This window comes from Dama dama, chromosome 4, assembly GCF_033118175.1.
Source record: "Dama dama isolate Ldn47 chromosome 4, ASM3311817v1, whole genome shotgun sequence".
NCBI classification, from domain to species: Eukaryota; Metazoa; Chordata; class Mammalia; order Artiodactyla; family Cervidae; genus Dama; species Dama dama.
Window position 1 is genome coordinate 48747466 of NC_083684.1, and position 27804 is coordinate 48775269.

At 53.8% G+C, this 27804-nt stretch overlaps 1 protein-coding gene across 3 annotated transcripts in view; it reads right to left on the reverse strand.

Moving 5' to 3' along the window:
• The window catches only part of PEPD (peptidase D), a 118657-nt gene that overhangs the window by 84670 nt on the left and 6183 nt on the right, over positions 1-27804 (reverse strand). For all 3 annotated transcript variants that reach the window (XM_061138963.1, XM_061138962.1, XM_061138964.1), the window contains exons 2-7: positions 25500-25683; positions 23495-23622; positions 15792-15855; positions 10262-10309; positions 8869-8930; positions 365-409 (exon numbers count right to left, since the gene is read on the reverse strand). In XM_061138963.1, the coding sequence (XP_060994946.1) occupies positions 365-409; positions 8869-8930; positions 10262-10309; positions 15792-15855; positions 23495-23622; positions 25500-25683 (531 nt within the window). The remainder of the gene's footprint in view (positions 1-364; positions 410-8868; positions 8931-10261; positions 10310-15791; positions 15856-23494; positions 23623-25499; positions 25684-27804) is intronic.

The following is a 27804-nucleotide window of genomic DNA, read 5'->3' on the forward strand; positions in this document are numbered from 1 at the left end:
GACATACATGTGACATGAGGAAAACATGTTTGCCTTTTGGGTTATGGAATTATGTATGAGGTTTACTTTTATTCCTTTCACTATCAACTTTAACTGAGCTATGTAACTTTGGCTCCTTTACAGTTAAGATTTCGTTTTAAAAACTTCTAAATAAAGAAAGGGAGAAATACAATTGACACTCGAGTGACTCATGCCCTTCTGGAAAAACAGACCAACCGACAAAAGAACAAAACAGAAGAGGCTGAGAGAAGAGCTTCTAGTGACCAGCTTGCCTGAGGGGCTCCCTGAGACAGGGTGGGTGGGAACAGCGGGGTCTTTCCCCTTCCTGGGCTGAGCACAACCAACAGCCACAAGCCATACTCACCACTCCACGATCTCCGGATGAAGAATGGTGTTGTTGACATTGAACCTACGGAGAGAAAACAAGTCAAGTCCATTAGTTCAACAGTCTATTCATCTCCCAGCAAGAAATATTTCATTCAAGACACATCAAGAGGGCTTCCTTGGTGGCTCAGTGGTAAAGAATCCACCTGCCAATGCAGGAGACACAGGTTTGATCCTTGATCCGGGAAGATCCCACATCCTTCAGAGCAACTAAGCCTGTGTGTCATGAGTATTAAACCTATAGAGCCCAGGAGCCACAACTATGAGCCTAAGTGTCAGAGCCCATGCTCTGCAGTAAGAGAAGCCACCGTAATGAGGAGTCCATGCACCACAACTAGAAAGCAGCTCCCGCTAGCCACAACTAGAGAAAAGCCTACGCAGCAACGAAGACTCACCACAGCCATAAATAAATAAATAAAAGACATACTGAGAGAAGATCTAATCAAGAGAACTTTAACTTCATGACTCTCTGGACAACAGAAGGCCTGCTGCTCACTTCCTGCAGCAGACTTGGCAGCTCAGGCCATGTCCTCCAAGTGCAGTCAGTTGGAGAACAAGCTGCTTGGCTGCAAAACACAATCTTCCACCCTCACTAGACAGGGAGCATAGCTGCTTCCATCAAGTGTACCAACATGTACATAACAGAAGTCCCAGAAGAAAAGGAGAGTGATAGTGAAGCAGAATATTTGAAAATATCATGGCCAAAAACTTTCCCAATTTAATGAAAAATATCAGTGTTAATTTCCATAATGCTTAACGAACTCCAAGTAGGATAAACTCAAAGAGATCCACTCCCAGACATATGATCAAACTGTCAAAAGAAAATCTTAAAAGCAGTAAGAGAAAATAAATTTATCACATACAAAGAATCTTTAATAAGATTCATGGCTGATTTCTCATCAGAAACTACAGAAGCCAGAAGACAGAATATAAGATGACATATTCAAAGTGCTAAAAGAAAAAAAAAAAATCTGTCCATCAAGATTCCATATCCAGCAAAGCTATGCTTCAAATAATGAAAGAAATTAAAACAGTTCCAGATAAATGAAAACTGAGAGAATTCATCACTAGAAGATCTAGCCTACAAGAAATATCAAAAGGGATCTCTCAGACTATAGTGAAAGGAGTTACTAGAGTAACTAGGATTCAAATGAGAAGAAAAAAGGCAGGGGTAGAGGTAATTACATAGGCAAGTATAGGAACAGTGTAAATGCATTATTTGTTTCTAAGTCCTAGTTTTCTCCTATCTGATTTAAAAGACAATTGCATAAAGCGATAATTATAAACCTGTGTAGATCACCACAAGATGTATAAAGATGCAACCTGTATGCAATAACAGCACAAAGGAAGACAGCATACTTTTTGTGTACTACTGAAACCAGCTGCTATTAATGCAAACTATATTATTATAAGTTTAAGAGGTCATTTGTAATCCTCTGGGTAACCACTGAGAAAATAACTAAAATATACAGAAAGCAAAATAAAAAAGGAATCAAAACTGAATACTGCAAAAACCTCAAACACAAAGAATGAGAGTAATGGAGAAACTGAGAAATAAAAATAATATAGGACACAGGAAACTAAAAACAAAATGGCATAAAAAAGATCTTCCTTATCAGTAATTTAGATGTAAATGGATTAAAATTTCTAATTAGAAGACAAAGATTGACAGAATAGATGCAAAAAATAACTCAACTATATGCTCTAAAGAGATACTTTAGACTCAAAGACACAAGATGAAAGTGAAAGGATAGGAAAAGATATATTATGCAAACAGAAACCAATACATCCATAGACTGGAATATTTTTCAGCCGTAAAAATGAGCAAAGTATTGATTCATGCTACAATATGGATGAATTTTGAAAACACAGTAAGTGAATGAAGCCAGATATAGAAGGCAATTTATTGCAGGATTCCATTTATATCAAATACTAATGTAGGCAAATCTACAAAGATAGAAAGTAGATTAGTGGTGGGCAAGGGAATGATTGCTAATGGATATAAGGTTTCTTTATGGATGACGAAAATATTATAAAGTTGGCTGTGATGATAATTGCACAAATCTATAAACATACAAAAACCATTTAATTGTATAGTTTAAGTGAGTCAATTGTAAGGCATATGAATTATATCCTGACAAAACTGTTTTTAAAAACTTACTGAATATATACATAATTAATTTTATTACATACAAATTTTATTCTAATAAAATTGATTTCTAAAATTTCTCAGAACAGAAACGGAAACAGATAAATCAACAAGAATAGTTTGAGATTTTCACATACCTCTTTGGATGACAGAACAAGCAAACAGAGAAATCAGTAAAGATGCAGAAGATATAAACAATACACTTAACCAACTTAACTTCATTGACATATACAGAACATTACAACCTACATGCTGTGAACTGTGCTCTCTTTAAGTACACATGAAACACTTATCATAATGATCATATGTAGAAAGTTTCAACAAATTTCAAAGGGCTGAAATACAGAGAACATTCACTGATTACAATAGAATTAAATTAGAAATCAGTAACAGAAAGAAAAATATAAAATCCAAAATTGAGAATTAAGCAATAAACTTCTAAATATCCACTCTTCAAAGAGGAGATAATAATAAAATTAGAAAATAAAAACATGAAATAGCCTAACTGGTGAACTGCAGCTAAAGCAGTGCTTAGAGGAAAATTTAAAGCTCTAAATGTAGGTAGTAGAAAAGAAAAATTGAAAACCAGTGATCTAAACTTCTTTCCCGGAAATGCCTTTCTTCTTTCTCAAGAAGCTAGAGAAAGAACAAACAAAATGTAAAGAGATTAGAAACTTTTCAAAGCAAAAATCAATGAAATAGAAAGCAAATAGAAAGCAAGTTGTTCTTTGGTAAAGTGAACATAACTGGAAACGGAACCCAAGAAACAAAAAGATCAGGCTGGGGCAAACCCCTGAGACTGGTGTCACATATGCCTCAGAGCTCAAGCTATCAGTGAGACAGCCGGGGAAGCACAATGCGGCCCGGCACAATGCATGGGCCTCAGCAGAGAAGCCTTGGCAGGCCTTCGACCCTCGGGATTCTGAGTCCTGCTCCATCTCAAGCCAGGAGATTGCACGCAGGGCATACAGGATTGTGAGCAATCAGGAATTCTCCAGGGCCTCAATGACGGGTGTTTGAAAACACCTATCTAATGCCTTGGTTGTGTAGCTAGCACCCCCACTCCTGGCTGAAGAAGAGAAAGGGAAAGGGGAGAGGAGAGAGAAGGAGGTACTGGCAGGCTGAGAGGTTTTCACAGTATGAAAGCTTTCAGGATCCCTAACTAGAAAAATAAGACTACTTACTGCAAAGTCAAGCAAAATGTTGTAGAATCAAGCCCTACTTGTGAAATATCAAAGCGACCACAGACAGCCAATGTGGTGCAGAGTGAAGAACAGAGAAGCAGATGACATAAATAAAGATGGCAATAGAGATTCTGTCTCCCATTCTGCCAAATGTCACTTTGATGCTGGGAAAAGCAATGGCCTATCTCTTCAAAAGCCAAACATGCCAATAAAATCTCACATTACAAAACATACATACATATACACATGTGCTCACACACACATACGGACAGCAAGGTGACCCAGCACAAAGACCCAGATGCAGACACACAGACACACACACATGAGGGCATATGCTTAAAAAAGAGGCACATGCAGACCCACACATGGATGTATATTCACGGACATGGGCAAATACACACACAAAAAGGCATACACTTAGACTAACAAAGATCCACATCCAAATATACACACATACAGAAATATACAGATTCGTACACATGAGACACAAAAACACTCAGAGAGTCACACTCAGACACACACATAAGAGTCCAAAAGACATTCACTACAATGTTGATGGTTTAACTTAGGGTCATGAAATTGGAAAGCTCCTTGCTTTTGCCTCTGTGCTAGTTAGACCTTTCTACAACGAACATGTAATTATTATGTGGGAAAAAAAAAAAAAGCCCACCAGAGTCCATGAGGGTGAAGAGTGTCCTAGAAGCAGAGGGTGCCTGCCTGGTGGGCTCCACCTGTGGGCTGGATGATGCAAAGTGAGCAGTACGGGCCCAGCCAGCCCTGCCCCAGCCCCCAGGCTCCTCCCTAGTTTCCAACTTGAGGATGGAGAACAGGCCCCGAAGGCTTCCCACTCCACCAACTCTGGGGGCTGGGACGGGCTCTTGTCTCTTCAGGAGACTCATGGAAATTCCATGAGCCAGAATCAGAACCTCAATCTGAACTGCTACCTTGATACATAAGTTAACAGGAACCAGAGAGCCACTGGTCCCCCCATCACAGACCAGCATTTTATTGTAATTGTCAGGTTTTAATAATGTTCTTCTATTTCTTGGGTTTAAAAATTCACATCTCTGAACATTAATATTCCTGTATTAATAACCCCCCAATTCAGCAATTTCATATTTAACCGCTTATTTAAACGGAATTAATTTGTAACCGATTGTCTTCAAGTGCGCAAGGCAATTTAAGTAAATGCCAAAAGATAAGAAATATGCTTATCCTGAACAACCAGCTGATGTAAAATATCGACCATATTTCTCTGTCAGACAACGGCGTGAAACAAAGCGCTCTGAGCTAATGGCCCCCGCCTGGGGCTCCTGGGCAGCCTGCCCGCCTCGGAAGGAGCGGTCTCAGGCCAAAAGGGTGGTCCCCCACAGATAATCTCGCTCCCTTCAGAGCCAGGGTCTGTCTGTCTCTCAGGAAAATCAAGTCTACCCCCTCAGATTGCTAACAAAGACTTATGTCTGCCTTGGAGCCCAGGCTGCAGGAACCCGCTACGGCAGGCCCAGTGGTACGTGCAGCCCACGGGAAGAAGCCGTGTTTACGGCAAAGCTGTCCTCTCCACAGACCAGCTTTGGCCCTGCCCTCGCCAGCACCTGGCAATGGACGCTGGACCCTACCCTGTGTCCAGAGCCCCTTCGGGGCCTGCTCCTCCTGCACCTTCGTGGGAGCTGTGGCCTGGGCCAGAGTCCAGCTGAGCAGGAGGCCTGCCCCCACCCCGCTCCCTTCAGCCCAGCATAGCACACCCTGCCCCCCAGGAAGGACAAAGCCCCACCTTGCTTTCGCCTCTGTGTGAGTTAAGAGCTCTCTACGCGAGCATATCATAATTATGTAAAAAATAAAAACAAAGCCCACCAGAGCCCATGAGGGTGGGGCGTGTCCCAGAAGCAGAGGGTACCTCCCGGATGAGTGCGGGGGCCCCATGCCATGGGGAGAACCCAGCACACGTCTACCGCCCCCAGCCTGCCTCTGCCTCCCTGCTCCCGATCCTCTGCCGATGCCACCACTGTGATGCCTGGTACAAACCCTGCCGTGGGCAGCAGGAGGCCTGGCCCTGATCTGGGAAGGCTGAGGGAGGCCTAAAGGCTCCCAGGATCAAACCACAGCCACCCCCGCCTCTGACAAGGTGTCAGGCCCGAGGCAGCCAACCCTGAGGAGCCACACCTGGAGAGACAGTCACAGCCCAATCACTAGGCTGGACCAGGGCCAGGAGGGTCAGGCATGGGTGGACAGGTGAGGCCATTGTTCTGCCACAAGCTCCCTCCTACCCCAAGTCAAGGGATCAAGGTGGCTGGGGGTGGCCCATTAGGACAAATTGAGAGGCCGGATCCTGAACTTCTGCCAGAGGTCAAATAAGGATCTAAGGTGGGAGGTTTGCAGAGAAGTTCAAAACGGTTAAAAACAAAATTCCAGGAATAAGGCACTTCATTAGGGCAATGAGAAGTGACCGAGGATAGCAGCAGCTTAGTACTGGAAACTAGGACGACAGCAAGATTCATCTTGCTTAGGAAACAGGCTATTATTATCCCCGAAAACAGCTGGAGAGGCTCGCGGCAGGCAGGTGAACTCGGTCACTGAGCCCCGCGGCTCTGGAGGACAAGGGCCCCGCCAGCTCGGAAACAGGGTCCGGGAGGTGGCAGAACTAGAGTGCTGGCAGCGGGCTGGACTGCACCCAGACCCCAGGAATCTGAACATGACTTTTCCATAGGGAAGGCGCTGGCAGGGGACCCGAGGTCAGTGACCACGCGTGCGGGGTGAGGGCACCCAAATGGAGCAACCCTGGAGGGCAGAGCTACATGAAGGCCGCCACACTGGGGTGTGGGGCCCAGCGGGAGGTGTGAGGGGACAGGAGAGAGGTGAGTGCTGCAGGTGGGCCTGGGGACCCCAAGGCATGGAGGGCTCTCATCTGCAGCCAAGTCAGAAAACTCTGCTGCCACGTGGGCGTGGAAATGAATCCACCCAGCATGGGGCAGCACTCAGCCCAGCAGTGAGGGGCCTGGGGAGCAGCCCATAGCCAGCCCCTGTCTGGACTGGACCATGGATTGGAGAGGGCTAACCTAGTGCCTGAGAACGTGTGCAAAGCTAAGGCAGGCCCTGGCTCTCCAAAAAGCGTCCCACGGTGGGGTGGAGTATTGGCCGAGCACAGGCTCCTCTGGGCTCTTGGCAGGGACCATGGCGACTCCGGGGGCAGCAGGGAAGAGGCTGGGTCTACTCCATGGAGGGAGGGGTCGGCCCACAGCGGGAATCCTCCCGGGGGAGTGAGCAGGGGGCCTCAGCTTTCACTGCTCACTGACAGTGATGATGTCGCTAGGGTCCCCTGCCTCTCCCCCCAGAAAACTTTAGGGAGTAGCCAGCAGCCACTCTGGCCTCACCACCTGTGCCCAGGGTGCTAGGGAGGCATTCTCCACAGCAGAGACCTCGGCTGGGGAGCTGGGCAAGCAAAGACCCCACAGCCGAGAAGCCCGACAGCTCACTGACATCCGGGAATCTTGTCATCAGAGATTCTAAAGTCCACTGGCCCACTACACAGCTGGGGAAACTGAGGCTTGTAGAGGCACTGGGGCATGATGGGGGTTTGCTCATGGGTAACTGTTTACTAAGCACTGGCTCCACGCCAGGCTCTGGATGAGTGGGGTCTCACTGCATCACGTGGCAAGCCCACCCTCCTCCCAGCCTGGGGCCCTCCCCACAAGGTAGTGACCCACGCTGAGACCAGAGGGGCCAGCCCGTAGGACCAGAGATGGTCCATGGTGCTGGCAGAGGCAGGTGAACAGGGCACGGGAGCGCTGGCATCGGGCTATGCTTGGGGACCAGGGGAGGCTTGGGACGGGAAGCAGCCGGCTGCACCCACACCACCCTCTCAAGGGCCTGGGGAAGAGACAGCGGCTCCGCGGCCAGCATCTCAACGAGCTGGGCTAATCACCGCTGGTGTGGGAGGTAGGCCACTCTGGGAAACTCCCGAGAGGATGCAGAGATTCGTGCAATGAAAAGCAGCAAACCTGATACCCGCTCCCCCTGCCCCGCCGCTCTTATCATTGGGGGAAGTGATACATATTTATGAGCTCATAATCCCTGCTAATCACCCTACATCACACATACGCACAAACTCCCATGGCTCTGGCTCATACATAGTTATAAGGCGCTTCCTCTGCCACCGCTGCGGTCCACCAAAGGACAACAGAGGACGCCCTGGTGCAGAGGACGGGTGGTGCGGGAGGGGCTGGGGCCAGAGGAACAGGCCAGCAAGCCATCCACACTCAGCAGCCCCGAGGGGTAGTGCTCTCCTCAAGGGCTCGTTTGCTGCAGCCTGGGGCCCCGCAGATAACCCCCCGTCCCCGCCAGGGCTAGTCAGCAGCCAGCCCAGAGACATGAGGGTGGCTGGCTGGCCACATTCTTTGGGGGCCAGGGCGTGAGGGTGGCAAGGCAGGCAAGATTCTGTGCCCAACATCTGCCCTCCTGTGTACAGAGGCCTAAAGTGGGGAACAGGGCTCCAGGGCCCCGCCTGGGGCTACACTGGGGAGTGAGGGCAGGAAAGGCAGGGGCCCCTGCCCGGGACTGGGGCAGCAGCGGGCACAGGAGAAAGCTGTAAGCCAGACTGGGAGAGGGTCATCAGCCAGGAGTGAGGGGAGGGGGCTGGTAAGAATGAAGACCACAAGGTCAGAGCAGGTCCCTGGAGGGAAAACAGCCGCCCGCTGTGTGTACTCGGCCCCCTGAGTGTGCACGGCCCCCTGAGTGTGCCCAGTGGCCAGGGCTCCCTAAGCACCCGGTCGCCAGCACTTTGATGATGGAGCTCTGTAGGGAAGTAGCATCGGTCCTTAAAGTCAAACTTGAACTGAATGTAAGCAAATTTTTTTCTAAGCATTTCCTCAAAAGTACCAAATTGAACCCCTTTCTATAAATATCCTTCTGGTTTTTGTTTTTTCTTTTTAACTTTTTGGCCATGATCTGCAGCATGTGGGATCCAGTTCCCTGATCAGGGATAGAACCCATGCCCTCTGCATTGGAAGCAGGGAGTCTTAGCCAATGGACCGCCAAGGGAAGTCCCCTGCTTGTGTGTTTTGCATCTAGTTTATATAAATAGACTGGGTCAGGCCTGCGGGGAGAAGATGTGAGATGAGGGAGTAGGAAGACGGTTCCCGGGGCCCCAGGACTCACTTGCTGATGCCCTCGAAGGAGGCCTCCCTGCAGATGCTGCCGCTGTCGGTGTTGACACCGCGCTGGGGAGAGAGATGGAGAGTGAGGGCATAGACCTGCCACACGGGGCCTTGTGGGACTGGGTAAGGACCGGGAGCCCCCACCCTGGCCCAGCCAACCCATCCCTTCCTGAAAGGCCAGGCCCCAGCAGAAGGGCAACCCTCCTTTCTCTGCTGTAGCTTGAAAGGCAGAGGAAACCAAGGTCTCCTTCGTCCAAGCACTTTGCTGACCCCAGCTCGGGCTGCCTGGGACCACCTTCGATCACAAGCCCCTGCCCCCAAGCCTGACCCATCTCCCTTGCACACGTGTGTGTGCACACACGCTCCTCAGACAGTGTCCCAAGAACACTGTCAAATCTGACCCTGCCAGAGCTGCCGGTGTGACCCAACTCGGGAGGGATGGGACTTTCCCGGTGACGATGGGACTCTGCTACATTCCTCTCTTTCCCTAGTTGTAAGGAGACTCCAAGTAGAACTCAGACAGGGAAGGAGAGAAAACAAAAGATTCAGAGGAAAATCTGCTATCCCCAGAGAGGCCAGGCCTTTAAAATCCCCTTTTAATTCTTCCTCAAGACCTTCAGGTGGATGTCTGATTGCGTCCCCCCAAATAAAACAAACTGGACCCACTGTGACCACAATCTTAACTTTTCTTCTCAGCCATCAAAACAACAGGGTGGAAAAAAGAGACCATGTGAAGTGCTAACAAAAATAACTGAGAAAAAACTATTCCTGTAAAAATCAATTAACAAAGGAGAGAAGGGTCACTTTCTGTACACTCTTCATATTGGAAGCTCCCCAAGGCTGAAGAAGTGTACGAAGGCAGGCTTCTTCTTGGAGCCGTTTCACAGCCCCAGCATTCCCACCCCGCTGGGGTGCACTGTGCACCCCTGCCAGCCCCAGGCTGCCGCAGGTCCTCTGTTATTTGGCGCCCTGGGTCCAAAATCTGACGCCACACAGCCCAGCACCTTTATGGGCTGATGCAAAGGGTGTGTTTTTCAAATTCTATCAACAATGAGGGAGGCACAGGGTGGAAGCAAATTGATAAACAAACCCCGAGAGCTCAACCTGACCCAAATACATCCTCTAGCCGGGTTTTAACTCTTGTTGGAGTATGCAAGGCACCTCGTCCACAGTGGCCTCAGGACAGGACGCGGCCCAGGGCGACTAGAGAATGGAGGGTGTGATCCTGGGCACGATTAGTCATTCAGACCGAGGTGTCACTACTGATCACCAGTGACTGCTGCTCACAGTTTTCCATCCCACCCCAAGGCCCTGACCTCTGCAGAGTCAAGCAGCTCCCCAAAGCCCCTCCCTGCGCACAGACGCTGCCTGGTCCCTGAACACCAGCCACTTACCAGCGTGAGGAGCACAGAGGGGCTCCGGGATGTCAGAACACTGGCGATCTGAAAGGTCAGAAAGAAAACATCCTCTTTAGTGCCACCGCATGAAGCCTGATGGTGGTGACGTACAAGGGTTATTAAGGGCTGACAATTCACATGGATCAAGCACATCCTTCAAACAGGAAACTTACAGAGAATAAGGGACTTCAGAAAGCCACAGAGATATCAGGGGGCAGAGAGGGAGACAAGCTTAAACCTGGCACACTTCCCCATGTGCTGCCCAGCCTCCGGGACCCACATGGACCCCAGCTCTAAACAGCCAGTCCCACCCGCCTGCCAAGGGCAGCACCTCTGTTCATCTGCCTGGTCCCTTGCAAAACACCTGTTCCAGCCAGCTCTTAGGTACCGGCCCCACCTGGCTCTGGTGCCTTGGGCAGACACCCGCCTCCCTGCCCCGATTCATCCCCTTGACCACATGGACTCAGCCACTCCTGACGCCACATCCTTGCTCTCCATCCCTCCCATGGCCCACTCATGCCCTTGATTGCTGGCTGCTTCCTAGTCAACCCCCTTGAACAACCCCACTCCCACCCCCGCCACGCAGGCTCATCCCCATGCCTTTGCCTGGGCTCTCACTGCTGCCTGGCACACTTCTCCCCATCTCAGCTGCTTCCTCAATTTGTACTCAAGACTTAGGTCCCTGCCCCCCTCCCAGGCAGGTTGGTTCACCCCCTCCTCTACTGCCCCCGAACAGCCCTCATTCCCCTGGCAACCTGCCCATCACACTGCATCGGCCATGACATCCAAGGGTGCCTGCCACTCCAGTGGGACCACCTGCTTCCTCTCCTGGCACCACCCCTCAGTCCACTCTGCATCTTGGCCATGGCAGCTCCCACTGTATTTGGGCCCCCTCCCCAAGCCCCCACCCTAAACTCTAACACTCTGACACAGGATGGGAGTGAGGGGGATTTGTTTGTTGTTTCAACTGCTTTATGGAACCGTCACTGACATATTCTATGCTGCACATTATTTGAAGTGCATGTTTTGATAAGCTTTGACATATGTAATACATATGCTTTTTAATACTGAGAGGCTCCCAAAGAATATCTGGAAGATACTGAAAACTATAAAAAAAAGATAAAACACACCTACAAAACCATCCCCTGAGACTTTTTACCTCTGCATATACAAACAGATCTGTAAGGACATCTGGATTATATGAAGTTACACGCTTCGCTTATTTCCTGTCATTAAATATTCTTCAAACTTGCCATTTTTACCAGTCACCGCCGAGGGGGATGGTGAACATCCAGGGAGACCTTGATTATGGCCTGTGTCAGTCACTGCAGGCTCATCTCATGTAACCACCCACCAAACCAGTGCTGCAGATTCAGGTTCCACTGGTGAAAAAGCTTAAGGGGAACTTCCTGGTGACCCCAGAACCTGCCTTGAAATGCAGGGGATGTGGGCTCAATCCCTGGTCAGGAAACTAAGATCCCACGTGCCGCAGGGCAACTAAGTCCATGCACCACAACTACTGGGCCTGCGTACTCCAGAGCCCTCACACCACAACTAGAGAGCCCGAGCAGTGAAAGATTCTGCATGATGCAAGGAAGATCCTGTGTGCTGCGACTAAGATCTGATGCAGCCAAACAAATAAACACTGCGTGCACACAAGCTCAGTTGCTCAGTTGAGTCTGACTCTGTGACCCCATGGACAGGAGCCTTCCGGGCTCCTCTGGGATTTCCCAGGCAAGAATACTTGAGTGGGTTGCCATTTCCTTTTGCAAGGGATCTTCCCGACCCCAGGATCAAACCCGCATCTCTTCTCGCATCTCTTCCCACATCTCTTCCCACGTCTCTTGCATTGACAGGTGGATGCTTTACCACTAAGCCACCTGAGAAGCCCCAAAATAAACAGTAAAATAAAATAAAAAACTTAAGACTTCATCTAACCAGGTTCACAGTTAAAAGACAGCAGAGTGCAGAGCTGCGCCGTGTCCTAGTCTCTTAACAGAGCTGGCATAGTTTATTTACTCATTCCTCTGTGGGCACTTACATTATTTCTAATAATTATTATAAATCATGACAATGGACATCCTGGTATAGAGTCTTTATTTCCTTAAAATAAATTATCTTTAAAAAAAATGGCTTTCTTAAAAAAAAAAAAATTGATTTAGGGAAACTGCTGTCTGACAAGCCCCACACTTTGTCAAGGTTTTGATGAGTCCCGGGTGTGTACCAACCACCCTCCCACCGACGCTCCATCTCCCCAGGCCCTCCTCGTTTGCTCAGTAACTGCTCTGAGAATGACTGAAGCCCGGCCTCCGAGCTGCACGCACCACAGCACGCTGAGTCACTGACACTCCCCAGGCCCTCCTTGAGGAGGGGGCGGCTCATTAGAAGGAACCGGAGCCGTGCTTGTCAGCCCTGGGTGTGTTGTTACGGCGACTGAAGGGTCTACATTCATCAGCGTGGAGCGGGTCTGTCAACTGCAGCAGCAGAGCCAGAGCGCGAGCGGGCACTTGGGGATTGTAGGCGCTATTGTCCTTGGGAGAGGGGAGGAGGATGACAAATGTGCTGGCTGCTGGTTTTCTTCTCTGCTGCGACTCAGGACGTGCTGGTGGGGGATAACAGAGGAGAAGGAGCAGACGGATGGAGGAGGACTGACGTGGCGGGCCGGGCGTCTGACGGTCCTGGCAGGACAGCGTCTTTTATTGATCACGACCTCTTGAGTGGGCCCTGCTTACCTCTGCGGCTGTGAAACCTCCCCGAGCCGGGCAGCCGCATCCACCCTTCCCTGTGGAGACCCATTACTGCTACACTCTCATCGGCACACCCTGATTCCATGCCTCTGAAATTAAGGTGACGGGAGGCAGCTATGCGTCACCAGTGGGAAATGCCACTCCACATACAGGATGACACAGCTCCGGTCACACAGGGCCTTGTTTCCATGGAGCAGCGGTCACTGGGGACCCACCAGCTCTCACGCACCAGTGCTGTTAAACACCCCTGCCTAACTTCATGCTATAGCACCTGTTTCCCAGACAGCCTGGCCTCTCCGGCAGGTTGAGGTGGACAGCAAACACAGAATGCTTCAGAGCCCTGTGGACAAGGATCCTTCCCTGGGGACAGTCAGAGGCTTCCTCTTGCACCCTCGCACCTAAGGCTTCCACCAGGCCTGCTGGCCACTCTTCAAGGGTGATGATCCAGAAAAGGGGGCTGGACGATCCTTGACCAGTACTGTCAAAACAAGCTCCTACTGCTCCAGGAAGCTGGGTTCACGATGCAAAAAGCAAAGCTTTTTAAAAAATGAACCTTTATCATGGCAGTCTGAAACAGGGCTGCACAATAGTTTTTAAATACAGCAATGCATTTAAAATTTTCAAATTGTTCCTAAAATTTAAATGTGGGGAATGACCATAAACAACATGGATGTGCATCTACTCACGAACAATTGGGGTATCCGGTAACCTGGGGCCAGTGTCCCACAGAGCGATCGGGGGCACACCTCTTCCTGATGCCTTTACCCACTGAGGTGGGGAGACAGGGGGTATCAGCCACTGGGCTGTCACCAAGGTCTCTTATATCTGAGTCAGTGACCTTGGCAATACCTGTCTGGTGCCACAAAAGAGGACACAAGACTTGCCCTCTGCCAGGCCAGCTCCCATCACCAGGGACACAGCCTCTGCACTGCACCTCGACGGCAATGCCTAGCCCCTCTCAACGTTTTCCTGAGCCCCACCCTCTCAGGGGAGCCACTATTCACTCGACCTTCTCAATAATTAAACTCAGGATCACCTATACGAGGAGGGGGGACTAAACAGCCAGGTTTGCTACATCAGCCACCTGCATGTGGTATCAAGTGACAGGCCATGCCCTGGGGTGGGGGCTTCCTGCCTTCTTTCAGAGGAGACACGTGTCAGCTGCTTCCTGTCTGTGATTTGTGCAGACAGCCACGGCTGTCTGAGGGTTAGATCGAGCCAAGCCTCATAGAACCGGCCCAAGACAAAGGGTTTCCTGTCACCGTCCGTGATGGAGCAGCCCCGGGCACCTTGAGTGCCTCCCAGCTTAGCCATCTGTACTTTGGTTGGGCTCCAAGTCAAGCCACAGAAAATCCAAGGCACTTGGGGGCCTTGTCAGCTCTACAGGCGCGTCCAGCAGCACCTGCTCACTTCTGACAGGGCACAGGCGGGGGTGGAGGGTGCACCTCTGGGGTCCACAGGCTCTGAGGTCACATCCAAGTCTGGTACTCCACACTGGTGGGGCTGTGGATGAGGCCCTTCGCTGCTTGGAGCCTTGGCCTCCTCCTTTTATCAGGGTGAGACTCTGGCCCCCACAGCACAGGGCAGAGGGAGGAGGGAATCCATAAGAGTTACTGAGGTTCCTGGAACCTGCAGGTGCCGCCCCAGGGTGAAGCACCTCTCCCCCAGTCCACAAGAGCCCTCGTTTCCAGTAAGATCCACAGGAGAAACAGGCACGACAAGGCCGATGACACTGATGATAGAGGGGCCTGCTGAAAGCTCCCTGTTTTCAACTCCACTGATGCCTTCACTTAAGATTCTGCTTCCTAAACACAGACTCAGAATGAGCTGGTCTGTGGGGCTGTAATCCTAGACCATCATTACAGGCTTTCCTGTCCTGACACGAGACCTCTTCTGTTTTACCTCATCTAGAAGCCAGCTCTCCTTCTCCCCAGAAATCACAGTGTAAGTGGAGCTGAGTTCACCCTCTTCCTGCCACTGCTCACCTCCTACTCATAGAAGCAAAACCATCAGATTGTGGCTGGGAGGCTCTGACTTGGTGGGCTGAGCCCCAGGACCCATCCCAGGCTGCCCACCTCCAGGTTTCACACCCAGGAGACCCAGAAGGTCAAGGTCCCAAAGGGCAATAATGTTACAATGCAGTTTACAAAGGCAGGAGGGACACACCCACCAAAAGAGAGGATCGGAACAAAATGAGAACTAAGCATGGGCATCTCCCCCTGCTCTAACAGCAGTGGAAGTCAGGGGCAGCTGCTTCCAATTGCCTGGACTGGGGACAGATTCAAAGTCCCAGGAAGACAGTTGCATCCCTACCCTGGCCACACACTATTGGCCAAGCACACTAGGAAGAAGATTAAAGCTGGGGGGAGTTCCCTGGTGGCCTAGCGGTGAGGATTCCACGCTTTCACTGCCGTGACCCGGGTTCCATCCTTAGTTGGGGAACTAAGATCTCGCAAACTCTGTGGCATAGCCAATAAATAAATAAAAGTATAGCCAGGGGACCTCCAAGTCCACCCCACCCCACAGGCCTCTCGCAGCCTGGGGCTTTTCTGACAGCAGCATCTGCAGCTGATGAGGGCCTGCGAGAGGGCCTCCCGATACATGAAGGTCCAGCCGAGCCTGATCAGACCCTCACAGAGATAGCCTCCCCCAGGCAGCTCAGCGGCCACCTCCCAGGTACCAGACGCTTCCGGCACTGCTAAGGGGGCTGGTGGCTGGCCCATGCTGCCCCACAATGTCAAGCCAGGCTGCGGCAGGGGAAGGGGTCAGCCACTACTGACCTCGTCTGTGTACTGGACGTCATCCACGGCGTACTTCTCCTTGAAGTGCTCCTTGGAGTGGATCCTCAAAAGAAGCACAAAGAAAGCCAGGGTCAGGGTCTGGCCTTGGCTGGGCCCCGGCTGCCTTCCCACCCCCAAGTCTAAGGCCCATTCCTACCCAATCCAGCACCTGGCACCAAGCCAGTCTGCCCAACACAGACTCGGGGACAGGGGGCAAAGGACACTGGACCACAGAGAGACCGCTGAACCCCGCCTGCCTCCCTCCACCTTCCCAGCCGACCTCTGCTCTTCCTTCGAGTCTGTGACCCTCGCCGCTGGCAGCAAGTAGGGACAACCCTTCCTCCACCCACCAGGGAGAGTCCAAGGGCAGCCTGTCAGCACACCCTACTCTTTGGGGAGTGAAATAAGCTGCCTCCCAGGCCCCCACGGAGCCTCTTTAAAGGAAGTTTAAAAATTAAAAATTAACATTTTAAAGAAGTCAATAACAGTATTACTCACTGTGATGAGAAACACTCAAGCTTACTCATCGTCCCTAAAAAATCAGCTGGTGAGAAGACAAAGACCCGGAGCGGAGGTGGCTGAGTTGCCCCTGCCCGGCTCACGATCACGTGTGTGCTGACCGTGGTCATGGCTGTGTTGGGCAGGGCTGGCGGGTCCAGCAAGCGCCACCCCCATCCCCCAGCCTCTTGGTGGGAAAAATGAATCAATGTCACTGCTGGTGACAGAGCTCACATCAGGAGCATTAGCCACCCAGGAGAAGGGTGTCCAACCCAAGTCTAGTCTCACACACACACACACATACACACACTGCCCTGTGCCATCCCATGCCTGGGCACTGCATCAGCTCAGGGGGTTCGCCCTTCCCCTACCTGCGATGTGTGGTACTCTAGTCACTAAGTGTCAGATCCAAAGGAGGTCTCAGAGGAAGCAGCAGATGGCTTTTGGAGTGTGTTTCCTGGGCTGTCAAGGATGAGCAGACAGGCAGGGGGAGGTGCCAAGGACAGTGCGCCTGGGAGGCCCACAGGGGATAAGGAAGAGGGCACTTGGAGACGACCACCTCTGAGAGCAAGCTCCACGCACCTCTGAGGTAACAGCATCACTACCCAGAAAACAGACTCCCATCCCCTGAGTGGGAATTTTCCTTCCACCCAAACAGGCAGCCCAGCCTGGACTGTGGCCAGGAAACACACAGCATGATCCATGGACAGACAGGTGGCCTTGGGAATTAGCAGCAGGGCGCTCACAGCCCCAGGGGGCGAGCTGGGCTGGGGAGACAGTGGCCCCTGGCAACGGGCAGCTCACTGTCCCAGAACCCTCTTTGCTTCAGCTCCCTTCTGGCTTCTCTGACATGGGCACTGGGTGTCAAGCTCCCATCATTAATTAAACTTTCAGGATCCAACTGCATCAGCTTCTGTGGTTGAGACAGGACTCAAAGGTAAATGGCCAAAGTCTGGTGCCTCCGTTAGCATTGACCATAGCAGCTACATGGGGCAGGAACTAATGACAAGCACCCCGCGTGGACACTGGAGGCCCTGGCTCCAAGGCTTATTGCCAAGAGCTCGCTGACCCTTTGCTACTAAGGGGTGACACTCTGCAGGTGACCCTGCAGCCACACACAGAAGCGCAGGCCAGAAGGGCAAGAGGTAGGGACCTTGGGGTCATCACCATGTTCCCGATGACTGCTGTGACTCCAGCCCCAGCTAAGGATAGACACTCAACAACCTCGGTGGGTCCCCAGTTCACCTGTGGGCCCCCGTCACTCCATCTGCTCCAGCTGTGACAGACATCAAAAGCAAACTCCCAAAAGAGTCAGGAAGAGCTAAGGGCCTGCTTCCGAGGCCGGCCTCGATGATCCTACAGCGGGTGTCTCGGCCATTAGCCTGGACACTGACCTTCTCATCTCACCTCTTGTTGGGGACCCTAACCCTCCCAGGTCTCCCAAGCCACCTTGCCAAGGGACACCGCAGGAATCGTGCTCCTGCTGGCCCTTGCCCGGGGGCGGGGCGGGGGTGGGGGGTCTTGTCAATCAGGATTCAGCAGAAACCCAGGAGACTTCAGATCTGGGAACATCTCCATGTATTCAGCCTGAGGTCAAAGTCTTAACAGGGAGGAACTGGTGGAGGGGGGGCGGAGGAGGGAGTAAAGGAGAGAGGAGCACAGGAAGCTGTGACCCATGGGTGGCCCAGGGCTGTGTGCTTGCCTGTCCACCCCTCACCCACTAGCCACGAGCCAGCCCACTTGCCACGGGAGCCAAGGAGCCACAAGGGGCCAGCCAGCCCACGGGAGAGGCAGATGCTGCTGCTCTGATGTCCAAGAGGAAGCGAGTTGGGAAGTCAGCCCCACCAAACGCCCTTTGCCCACCTCAACAAGTCCAGAGTGCACATGGGCCTCAAGGGCCCCGAGTCAACCAACTAGCCACAGGCCTGGCTCTCAACAGGAATAACCAACTGCATCTTCTCTGGCACTTAGCATGTCACTTCTTTCTAAAGGATAGGGATAGTTAAGTTGGAATAGTACTTATTTTTCATGTTTTGGCGCCAATTCTAGTAAAAATCATTTAAGTGGCACCGTAAGAGATAAGTGTGCCAGACCACCACGTCACCCAGCCACCAGAGGGATTGACAGGAAAAGGAGTGCCATGTCCACACAAGCCCTGCAGGAGAGGTCACTGGGCAACTCCATGCCCACCAAGCGCTGGGCCGGCCGCAGCCACACGGAGAGCTGCACGCTGCCCAGACTGGAGTCTGGAGTCCAGCAGGGCAGCTCGGGCCAGATCTCATCATATGGGAGATCCAAGTGGCAGCAACTGGATGCGAGAGAGTGGGCCAGCAGGGAAGCCAAGCCCACCCCGGAAACTCTCCCTTCAAAAGGAAGGGGCAACCTCAATCTCCCACAACACTGTTAATCAGCTATACCTCAATGCAAAATATTTTGGGTATTAAAAAATTAATAATAAAAAATTAAAATTAAAAAAAATGTACAAAAAAGGAAGGGGAAGCTCTGGCAGGAGAGAGGAGGCAGGGCCCCCTCTCAAAAGGGTTCACATCTTCAGGAAGGAGCCGGTGTCCACGGCCCCGGCCCATGCAGGCCTTCTCCACTGGCAACTGGGCCCAGCAGGCGACAGGGGAGGCCTCTCCTAGAACTCAGAGTCAGGGCGGGCGCGCTGAGTGCCAATACCCTGTGCGGGGCCTCCCCTGAGAAGGAAACTTTCAACTAACGCCCACGGGGCAGACACAGTGAAACCCTCTAGAAAATAAAATTTCCAAGCACAGGTCTAGCTGGCGAGCTGACCACCTGCATGTGGCTAATGAACCAGTAACAGGGCCAAATTACAGCCGTCAGCATCCATGTCCAGCAGCCGGAGCCTGCCTGCAGCTCTTCCCCTCTTGCTCACCACCCAGCGCCCCACACCAGCTCCGGAATGAAGATGGCAACCATGTCGGGGTTCTGTTAGCTTAAGAAAGAAGAGCAGGACTCTCCAAAGTGCGGGTCACTGATCCTGGGGGCAAGGCGGCAATTCTCAGAGAGGCTGGTGCAGGGAGCAGAGGTGATGGACAGGAGCCTTGCTGAGCATCCTGGCAAAACCCCTTGCCAGGCCTCAGGCTGCCTGGGGTCAGAGCCAAAGGAATTCCCTCGGTCCTCCTCCTCTGGGAGGCCTGCACCTCTCATCACTATCCTGAAGACAAGGGAGCCAGGACCAGGCCACCAGACAGGCTGAGGCAGCCATCATCCTGTGACCCAGCTGTGTGTACAGGGTGGGGGGCAGGGGCTGTGAAGACACCCCACACCCCCCACATACGCACCACACCACAACCATACAACATACACACACTGCACCACACATACTGTGCCACACCCCACTCCTATGCCATCTACCCTACACACACACCACCCCATACACATACCACACCACATATACCCCCTATACGCCCCACACACAGACCCACACACATCACACATGCACACAGCACACACGCTGCAGACACATCACACACACTTCAGTTCCCACACCAGAAGTGCCATGTTCAGGGCCTCAGCCCTGCAGACACCTCCCTCCTCCCTACAAACTCCAGGCCAGCCACACTCTCTCACGTTCAAGCCTGAGGTCTCAGCCAGGGGTGGGAGCAGAACACAGCCAGGCTGCCAAGGTCCTAGAAGGGGTCCCCCAACCTGGCCCAGAGTCGTTCGCCCTCTATCCGTGCTGAAGCTTCCCCAGGATGCCAATTTCCCGCCTGCTCAGAGGACCCCAGACACCCCGGGGGCCAAAACTGCCATCAGCTGAGCCCAATTCTGATGGAAATGACAGGAAACACTCTCACAACAAAAAAACCACCAGACTTGTACAAGCAAAGATGCCAAATAAAAACAAAATAGAAACTACCACATTCCCGTCCCCACAACGGCCCAGGGTGAGGAACAGCCTGAGCCACCGGCTGCCCTCGGGCCCCTTGCGTCTGAAGCCTTGATGACAGGACAGGCTGTTTACACAGGAAGCAGCAAATGTGGAGACGGGGGTGCTGTTTCCCTGGGCGACTTCGGATTGCAGTATCTGCCAGCAGAATTTTCAAAAGCTATCAGAGAGAGACTCAGAAGGAAGCTGAGGAGCTGAAGGTCAAACGTTCAGGCTGGCGGGTTTTGATCACAAAGGCCAGGTAATCCCGCCAGCCTCGCTCCCGCCCTATTGATCAGGAGTGTCTGATCAGCTCCGCACATCAGATCCAGCCACTCCCCACTCCAGCCTCAGACAGTCCAACCCTTCCACTGCCCTTTGCCCGACATGCCGCCTTCTCTCCCAAAGGCTTGGGACACGCGGACTAGTAGAAGGTCACACCAGAGCAGAGGGAGGGAAAGGCCAGATGGGGTAGGCACGGAGGAGAGCCAGGTCTGCCAGAGACAAGGGGCTAGCTCTCTGCTGCAGAGCCAGAATGCCCTGGGGACTGGCCTGCTCCGTCTGGCCTGCCCAGACCACCTGGAGCCTTTCCGACAGGGAGACGTGCCCTGCAGACCCATCTGTACCCTCCAAAATCCACACCACACAGTCAGTTGCCCTGGCAAAGCAGGGACAGACTAGAGAAGAACTTTTTAACAGCAGCTCTGAAACGCAGCCATGGTCAGAGTGCAGAAGATCATTCTTGTATTATTGAAGACTATGCTCTAGAACCAGAGAAGGCAATGGCACTCCACTCCAGTACTCTTGCCTGGAGAATCCCAGGGACAGGGGAGCCTGGTGGGCTGCTCTCTATGGGGTCGCACAGAGTCAGACATGACTGAAGCGACTTAGGAGCAGCAGCAGCAGCAACACCATACTCTAGAACAGGCAACCGCTAACAGCTGCTCCCTGACCAGTCAGGTCCAGAGTTTTAAATCCTCATGTTAGGACATCCCTGGTGGTCCAGGGGTTAAGACTCTGCACTTCCACTTCAGGGGGCAAGGGTTATATCCCTAGTCAGGGAACTAGATTCCACATGTCATGCCAAGCGGCCGAAACAAAACCCCCCAAATGCCATTTGGCTGTGGGGAGGCAGGGTGAGACCTGCTCAGCTGTGTGGAGTCCCCAGGGCCAGGAGCCACACCCTGGAGGGTGTGCACCCTACCCCGTGGACAGGCACTCCCTGACTTCTGGCAAGAGTCAGCCCTGGGTAAGCAGCATCAGTGGTCAGAAGGGGGGACGCCCTCAGAGCACCGCCACGCCTCCTGATGGAAACTCACCACTGTCCACACCCACGTCTCACGGGACTGCGTCTCTGATGCTCTGGGCATCTCAGCACAGCTGGGGCCAGGAGGCAGGGCCACGGGGAGGCTGAGAGGGCGGGCAGGCCAAGGCCACGGGGGCCATCCAGGCACAGGGGCCCCGGACACGCCCCTGGCAGGAAGGGCTGAGGCTGCAGCTTGGTGATCACCTCAGGGTGCAGGGAGGGCTCTGGGAGAGGCTTCTCACCCAGACCAGATCTAAACTCTCACCAGGGAACTCCTGCAGTCACCAGGGCTTTGTGACAAGCCACCCTGACCCGTAGGGGAGTAAAAAACCACGTACCACGCCCACAGACCCTGCAGGTCGGGGCTCGGGAAGAGTCCCAAGAGAGCTGGGGCTCCAGCGGGGGTTGTTGGCTGACAGCCGGCCCTGGGCCCTCCACACAGTGAGTCTGGGTTCCTCACCACGTGGCAGCTGGGCTTGAGGAACGAGATCCTGATGGAAACTACAGCACAATTTACAGTCTAGCCCCAGAAGTCACAGGCTCTCCTGGTGGCTCAGATGGTAAAGAATCCACCTGCCATGTAGAAGACTTGGGTTCAATTCCTGGGTTTGAGTAGATCCCCTGGAGAAGGGAATGGTTACCCACCCCAGTACTCTCACCTGGGAAATCCATGGACAGAGGAGTCTGGAGGGCTATAGTTCATGGGGTCACAAAAAGTCAGATACAACTAAGCGACTAACACTCACTTCACTCAGAAGTCACACAGTGACCCAGCCACGTTTATGCATTGAGGCCATGACCCAGGTCCTGACCAAGCCAGGCAGGAGGGAAATGATTCCAACTCTCCATAGGGAATGGCCATAAATACTGTGGACATTACAAGCTGCCTGTGCCCAGCATCCTCACTGCCTCACTCAAATGCCATACCACAGTGACCGTCCCACAGTGTAACCACCGCACAGTGACTGACTAAAGCCCTGGTGATGCCTCGTGAGTGGCACCATGGCTGTTCCACAGATAAGGCATTGGAGGCTCCAACAGTGGTCAGACCCGCTCCCTGGAGAAGCCCACTGAGGTTGGGGGGCCCTGCCCTGGCCCTCTGCACAGACGCCTCGTCATTCAAACCAGCCACAGACCCACCAGCCGACCTGGCAATGAGCGTTGGGACACAAGGCAGCGAAGGCTGAAATTTGTACATTAGCCCAGAATAAGCACTCTCCTGGCAGAAATGACATGCTAGAAGGTGGAGAGCATCTAGCGGAATCCTCTGATCACCTCAAGCGTGCCCAGTTAAGTACAGCCTCCACCTCAGCACCTTGGAGCTGGCAGGAACAGTTCCTGGGAGCAGCGGATGTGGCCAAGGGTCCTGACACTGGCAGACACCCCAGATGATGAGTGTGGCAGCCTCTCAGCCTCACTCAGGCCTCTGGCCCCAAGCTTATCACACAGCATACCCCTGAGCATGACCCTGTCTCCCAGCTGAGCCACCGGAGGCAGGGCCTACATCCTCGGCCCCTCATGGCTTAGCCCAGAGGCCAGTACATGGGAGGCACCCCGTGACAGCATGTAATCTGTGACAGGCCTCAGAGAAGGACCCCAGGATGTCCTCCCTGGCCAAAGCCAACCCCAGCACACCAGGGTGGGGCCGCCTCCCATGGACGCTACACAGGAGTGAAGGTCCCCCCTGCCCAGAGCCAAGGCCTCAGGCATCTCAACACAGCCGGGAATCCGGAATCTCAGTATTAACAAACACCACCTCCAAACAAACATGAAAAGTCTGCGGCTCCGGCTCTGACACTCCTTCCCATCCAAGGGCACTGGGCTCCAGCCCAGAGCAGGCTGTTAATACGCTTGCCCACTAAGCCTTGCCCCTTGCTAACCTTCCCCCGTTGCCACTCACAGGCCAGGCCGTGCCCCCGCCCCCAGCCCGCCAGTGGCCAGCAGGCACGCTCACAGCCCCCAGCCAGTGGCCAGCAGGCACACTCACAGCCCCAGACTGCTCCTTACTTGCCCATCCAGGTGGCGTGGCTGGGAGGAAGCCTGGGCACGAACAGAGTGGCCGTCCCAGTGTCCACGTCGATCACGCCGTAGCAGCCCGGCTCGGTGACACCAAACGCCCAGTGAAAGAAGGATTCCTATGGCAGGAACGAGGACCCAGGTCACCCAGTCGGCAGGACAGAAACTTAAGGCACAAGGAGAGAGGTGGGGAGTCTGACCGAGTGCCTTCCTCCCCACACCCCAGAGAGGAGACTCAGTCTCCCTAGCTCTTGAAGTTGGACCCCAGTCTCACACTGCCCTGCACCTCAGCACTGTGCCCCCGACTCCAACCAACTGCCATCTCTTTCCTCCTGGCTGGCTGCTTGGACCCCGCTTCATGCCCATGTCCCAGGCCCACCCGCCATCCCTGCCTCCCCGCCACACCCCTCAGGTCCCAGACAGGACAGGTTAAAACTCGGTTCCCGAGAGCATCACAGATCTGGCAACGCCCTACCTGCATCCTCCTGTCCCTCCCCACCTCTCTGCCACCCCCACTGCCTGCAGGCAGGCAAGGTTCCACCTTGACTTAAGACGCCCAGGCCGGGCATCTGCTCAGAAGCAGATTCCTCCATTTAGGACTTCTTCCTTCCTTCTCCCGCCCCCGGGGCAGCTGATGACTTCAGTGTTTAGCATTAAACACGGAGCTAAAATATCGTTGTAAAGGTATGAAGTGGAGGAGGCGCTCTTCTAAAATTAATCTTGCATAAAACATCAGTAAGGGAGCCAACAGCTGAATTTAGGAGATTGGTTTTTAAACCATAGACTACGGAAACCTCAAGAAGCATCAGGACGAGGCAGAGAAAACTTGTTTAGACCTCCACGTCTCCAGCAGACCAGGGACGGCAGGAACGAAGAGGCAGAGGGAAGCCCTCCAGTAGGAGACACTTTGTGTGGAAGGTGCTGCGTGCTCCATGGCTCCCAGCAGCGGATCTAGGCCTGTGCCGCGAAGGGTAGACACTGTCCAGCTGCGGAGGCCATGCTTTGCTGTCTGCTCTCCATGCTCAGCTCCCTTCCCATTCCCCTGCCTGCTCCCTGACCTGGATGCTGGACAGCCATGTCCTCTAGGCCTTGCCTGGCCCCAGGGAGTTCCCAGTGCATCAGACCCCTGCTCTGGGAGACTTGGAGTCAGCAGATGGGTTCTAATTAATCCCAGCTCCCCCTCTGGCAAGTCATTTCCCGCTGAGTCTATTTCCTCATCTATAAAGTGGGGGCAGCCTAGGGCCCCCTGGGTGAGCCTCTGATGACTGTCCTTGTTCCTGTCCCTGGGAACTGAGTGACGCCAGAGGCCATCACATCCAGGCTGGCTTTCTACAGCTTAGCCACCCGCCGCCATCCCCCAGGGTTCTAGAACTTTGAGGAGCCCCTGGATCACTTCCCAGGGGAGGAAACCAAACCCAAGGGGTCAGCACTGGCCAAGCTGGGATGAATGCCAGGGCACTGAACTCCTGTTCAGACCCTGCTTCCACGCCTCCTCCTCCCAGGACCTCTGTAGCACCAGTCCATTCTTCCTGCTGCGGCAAAATCTGGTCACAGGAACTCAGCCCTCCCCAACAGCACCTCTCCCAGCCCAGGGAAGGCTGCCCAGCCCACCCTCTGGGGTCCAATCCTGTGGATACCATTCCCCCACCCAGAACACCGAACCCCAGCTCCATCTGTCAGAATTCACACTGGCCTTCAGGGTCCATGCCCAATACTGCCTCCTCCAGGAAGCCTTGCCTGCTTGCTCCCCAGGAACATCATCCCTCTGTACTCTGATCTGAGAGAGCAGAGGCTGATTGGTGACAGCTCTGCCTCCGGAGTGGGGGCCCCCTGGGGACCTCGGCCTTGGCCTGCCTTCAGAGAAAGAACCTCCTCCTGGTCCCTCAGGAGGGCAGAGTTGCCCAGACCCACCCGGCCTGGTGCTGGAGGAGGGCAGACGGCCTACAGGAGGCCCAGCGCAGACCCAGAGAGGCGGGAAGCTGCCGGCAGCGCTCACCTGGCGGAAGATCACCCCGGTGTCAGTGCAGTAGCGCTGCGTCTCCTCGCCGCCCTGCAGCACCACCGCGGAGCCCGCCTGCACCGCCGGGTTCTTCCGCAGCCGCTCACACAGGCGCCGCCTGTTCAGCGCAAAGAGAGCCAGCGGCACCTTCAGGGTTTCGTTCCCCAGCCAAAACGAGGGTCTGCAAAGACACAAGCAGGCTTCTGTTAGCACCGCCAGGCACATGCCCTATGCACAGTCTGGGGCGGCCTCAGGGCTCAGCCTGACACCGGACCCCCATTAGCACGTGGCAAGCTGATCCAAGCTCGACCTGCGCGTGATCCGGAAACAGCTCCTTGCCCGGCCGCCGGCGGACCACAGGGGCTGTCAACCACACCCTCCCCTCCTGGCCCTGAGCGCCAGACAAGTGGGATGAGGGGCAGCTGGGTCTGTTTAACCAGCAGACAGATGAGGCCACCGAGGGAGACTCTATAACGGTGCCCAGACACACTTCCTACCCTCCAGTTCCTGCCCTCAAGGAGCTTCCCATCCATGTGAGATGTTTTCCCAGAGGACACTGGATCCCTGCCCACGTGTCCGCAGGCTGCATCTGTTCTGTAGGTCACAGACCCGGCAGCCCGGGTTGTTTCTCACCTGAGCTGGGACACCACACACACAGACACACACACACACAGACAGACAGACAGACACACACACACACACAGACACACACACAGACATAGACAGACACACACACAGACACACACACACACACACACACACACACACACACGGCACTCAGCACCAGGCACTGAGCCGAGCCAGCCTGAGGGGGAACCATGACAAGAAGGATCCAGAAGTTGCGGCCTTTGTGCTGAGGCCTCCCCTCCACCTGGGCGTGGCCTGAGCTACCCCTCATGTTTCTCCCCACCCCTGCAACCCCTTGCATTGCTCCAGCATCAATTTTCCCCTCTGGGGACCATTCTCAGCATTCAGACGTACAGGAACCTCACCCATCTTTAAAATAAGTAAAAACACGCCCCTTGACCTCTACCCACCAGCATCTACTTCTCTCTCTCTCTCTGTGCAATAAAATCCTCTGAAGAGTCACCCAGCCGTTCCCCATGTCCTGGCCACCCCAGCGCACTTAGAACCCAGTGCAGACTTCCTCCCAGCCACAAGGCGCTGAGGCGGGCCACACGGGCATCATACTCTTCCCTAAACCCTAAGAACGCTCCCACCTGGGGCCTTCCTATTCCCCATAAGGAACACCCTCTCCTACTGCCGACCAGGGTCATGTTCTCCCTTCATCCAGGCCTCTGCAGACATAACCCCTCTTCCCGGAAACTTTTCCAACAACCCCACCCAAACCTATCCACTGCTCTCTTCCCACCTCTCTAGAGCACGCATCACTGTCTAATGGTATATGTTTACTTGCTCGTTGTCTCCCCAGGTAAAATGTAAGCTCCATGAGGGTGGGGACCACCTCCTTCCAGGCCCCTAAAACAGTGCTTCATGCGTGCATGCATGCTAAGTCGCTTCATTTGTGTCCGACTCTGCAACCCTGTGGACCGTAGCCCACCAAGCTCCTCTGTCCATGGGATTCTCCAGGCAATGCTGGAGGGGGTTGCCATGCCCTCCTCCAGGGGATCTTCCACACCCAGGGATCGAGCCCAGGTCTGTAACATCTCCTGCACCGGCAGGTGGGTCCTTTACCACTGGCGTCACCTGGGAAGCCCAAAACAGAGCTGCATGAATGACTAAGTGGAGGAAGGGCAGTCCCAGTGAGTGGGCTGGGGGCCAGCAAGGTCAGGGCCAGAGGGCAGGAGTTAGGCAGGGGCGTGTGACCTGTGCGGAGGGAGGCCCTGCAAGCTCTCTAGCCAGCGGAGGTCCAGGAGGGCAGGGACAGCCCAGAGAGAGGGGGCGCTGCCTGGGGCTGCAGTGAGAGACGGTGCTCACGGGTGAGGGCCGCCTCCAGCCACTAGAACGGAAACCCCACGAGCCCAGAGAGCTGGGTCTGCTCTGGTCAGTGCCGCCCCACACCAAGCTCTGTGCTGGGCACGTGGCAAGTGCTCAATAAAGATTTGCTGAGTGAGCAACTGTCACAGCCTGGGGCCACCCACACAGCTGTGCAAAGCTGCCATTTCAGCCCCAGAGGGGAAGGAAGCCCCACCCTTAGACCGGCCTGGCCAGGAAGGATAGACAGGTCCTGCCCACCCAACGTGCTGACGGGACAAGAGCCTCCCTGGGCACGGCCCTCCCTCACCCTCCCGGGAGGGTGGACCCAAGGGGCCAGGGCTTCCTCTCAGCCAGGCCACTTGCC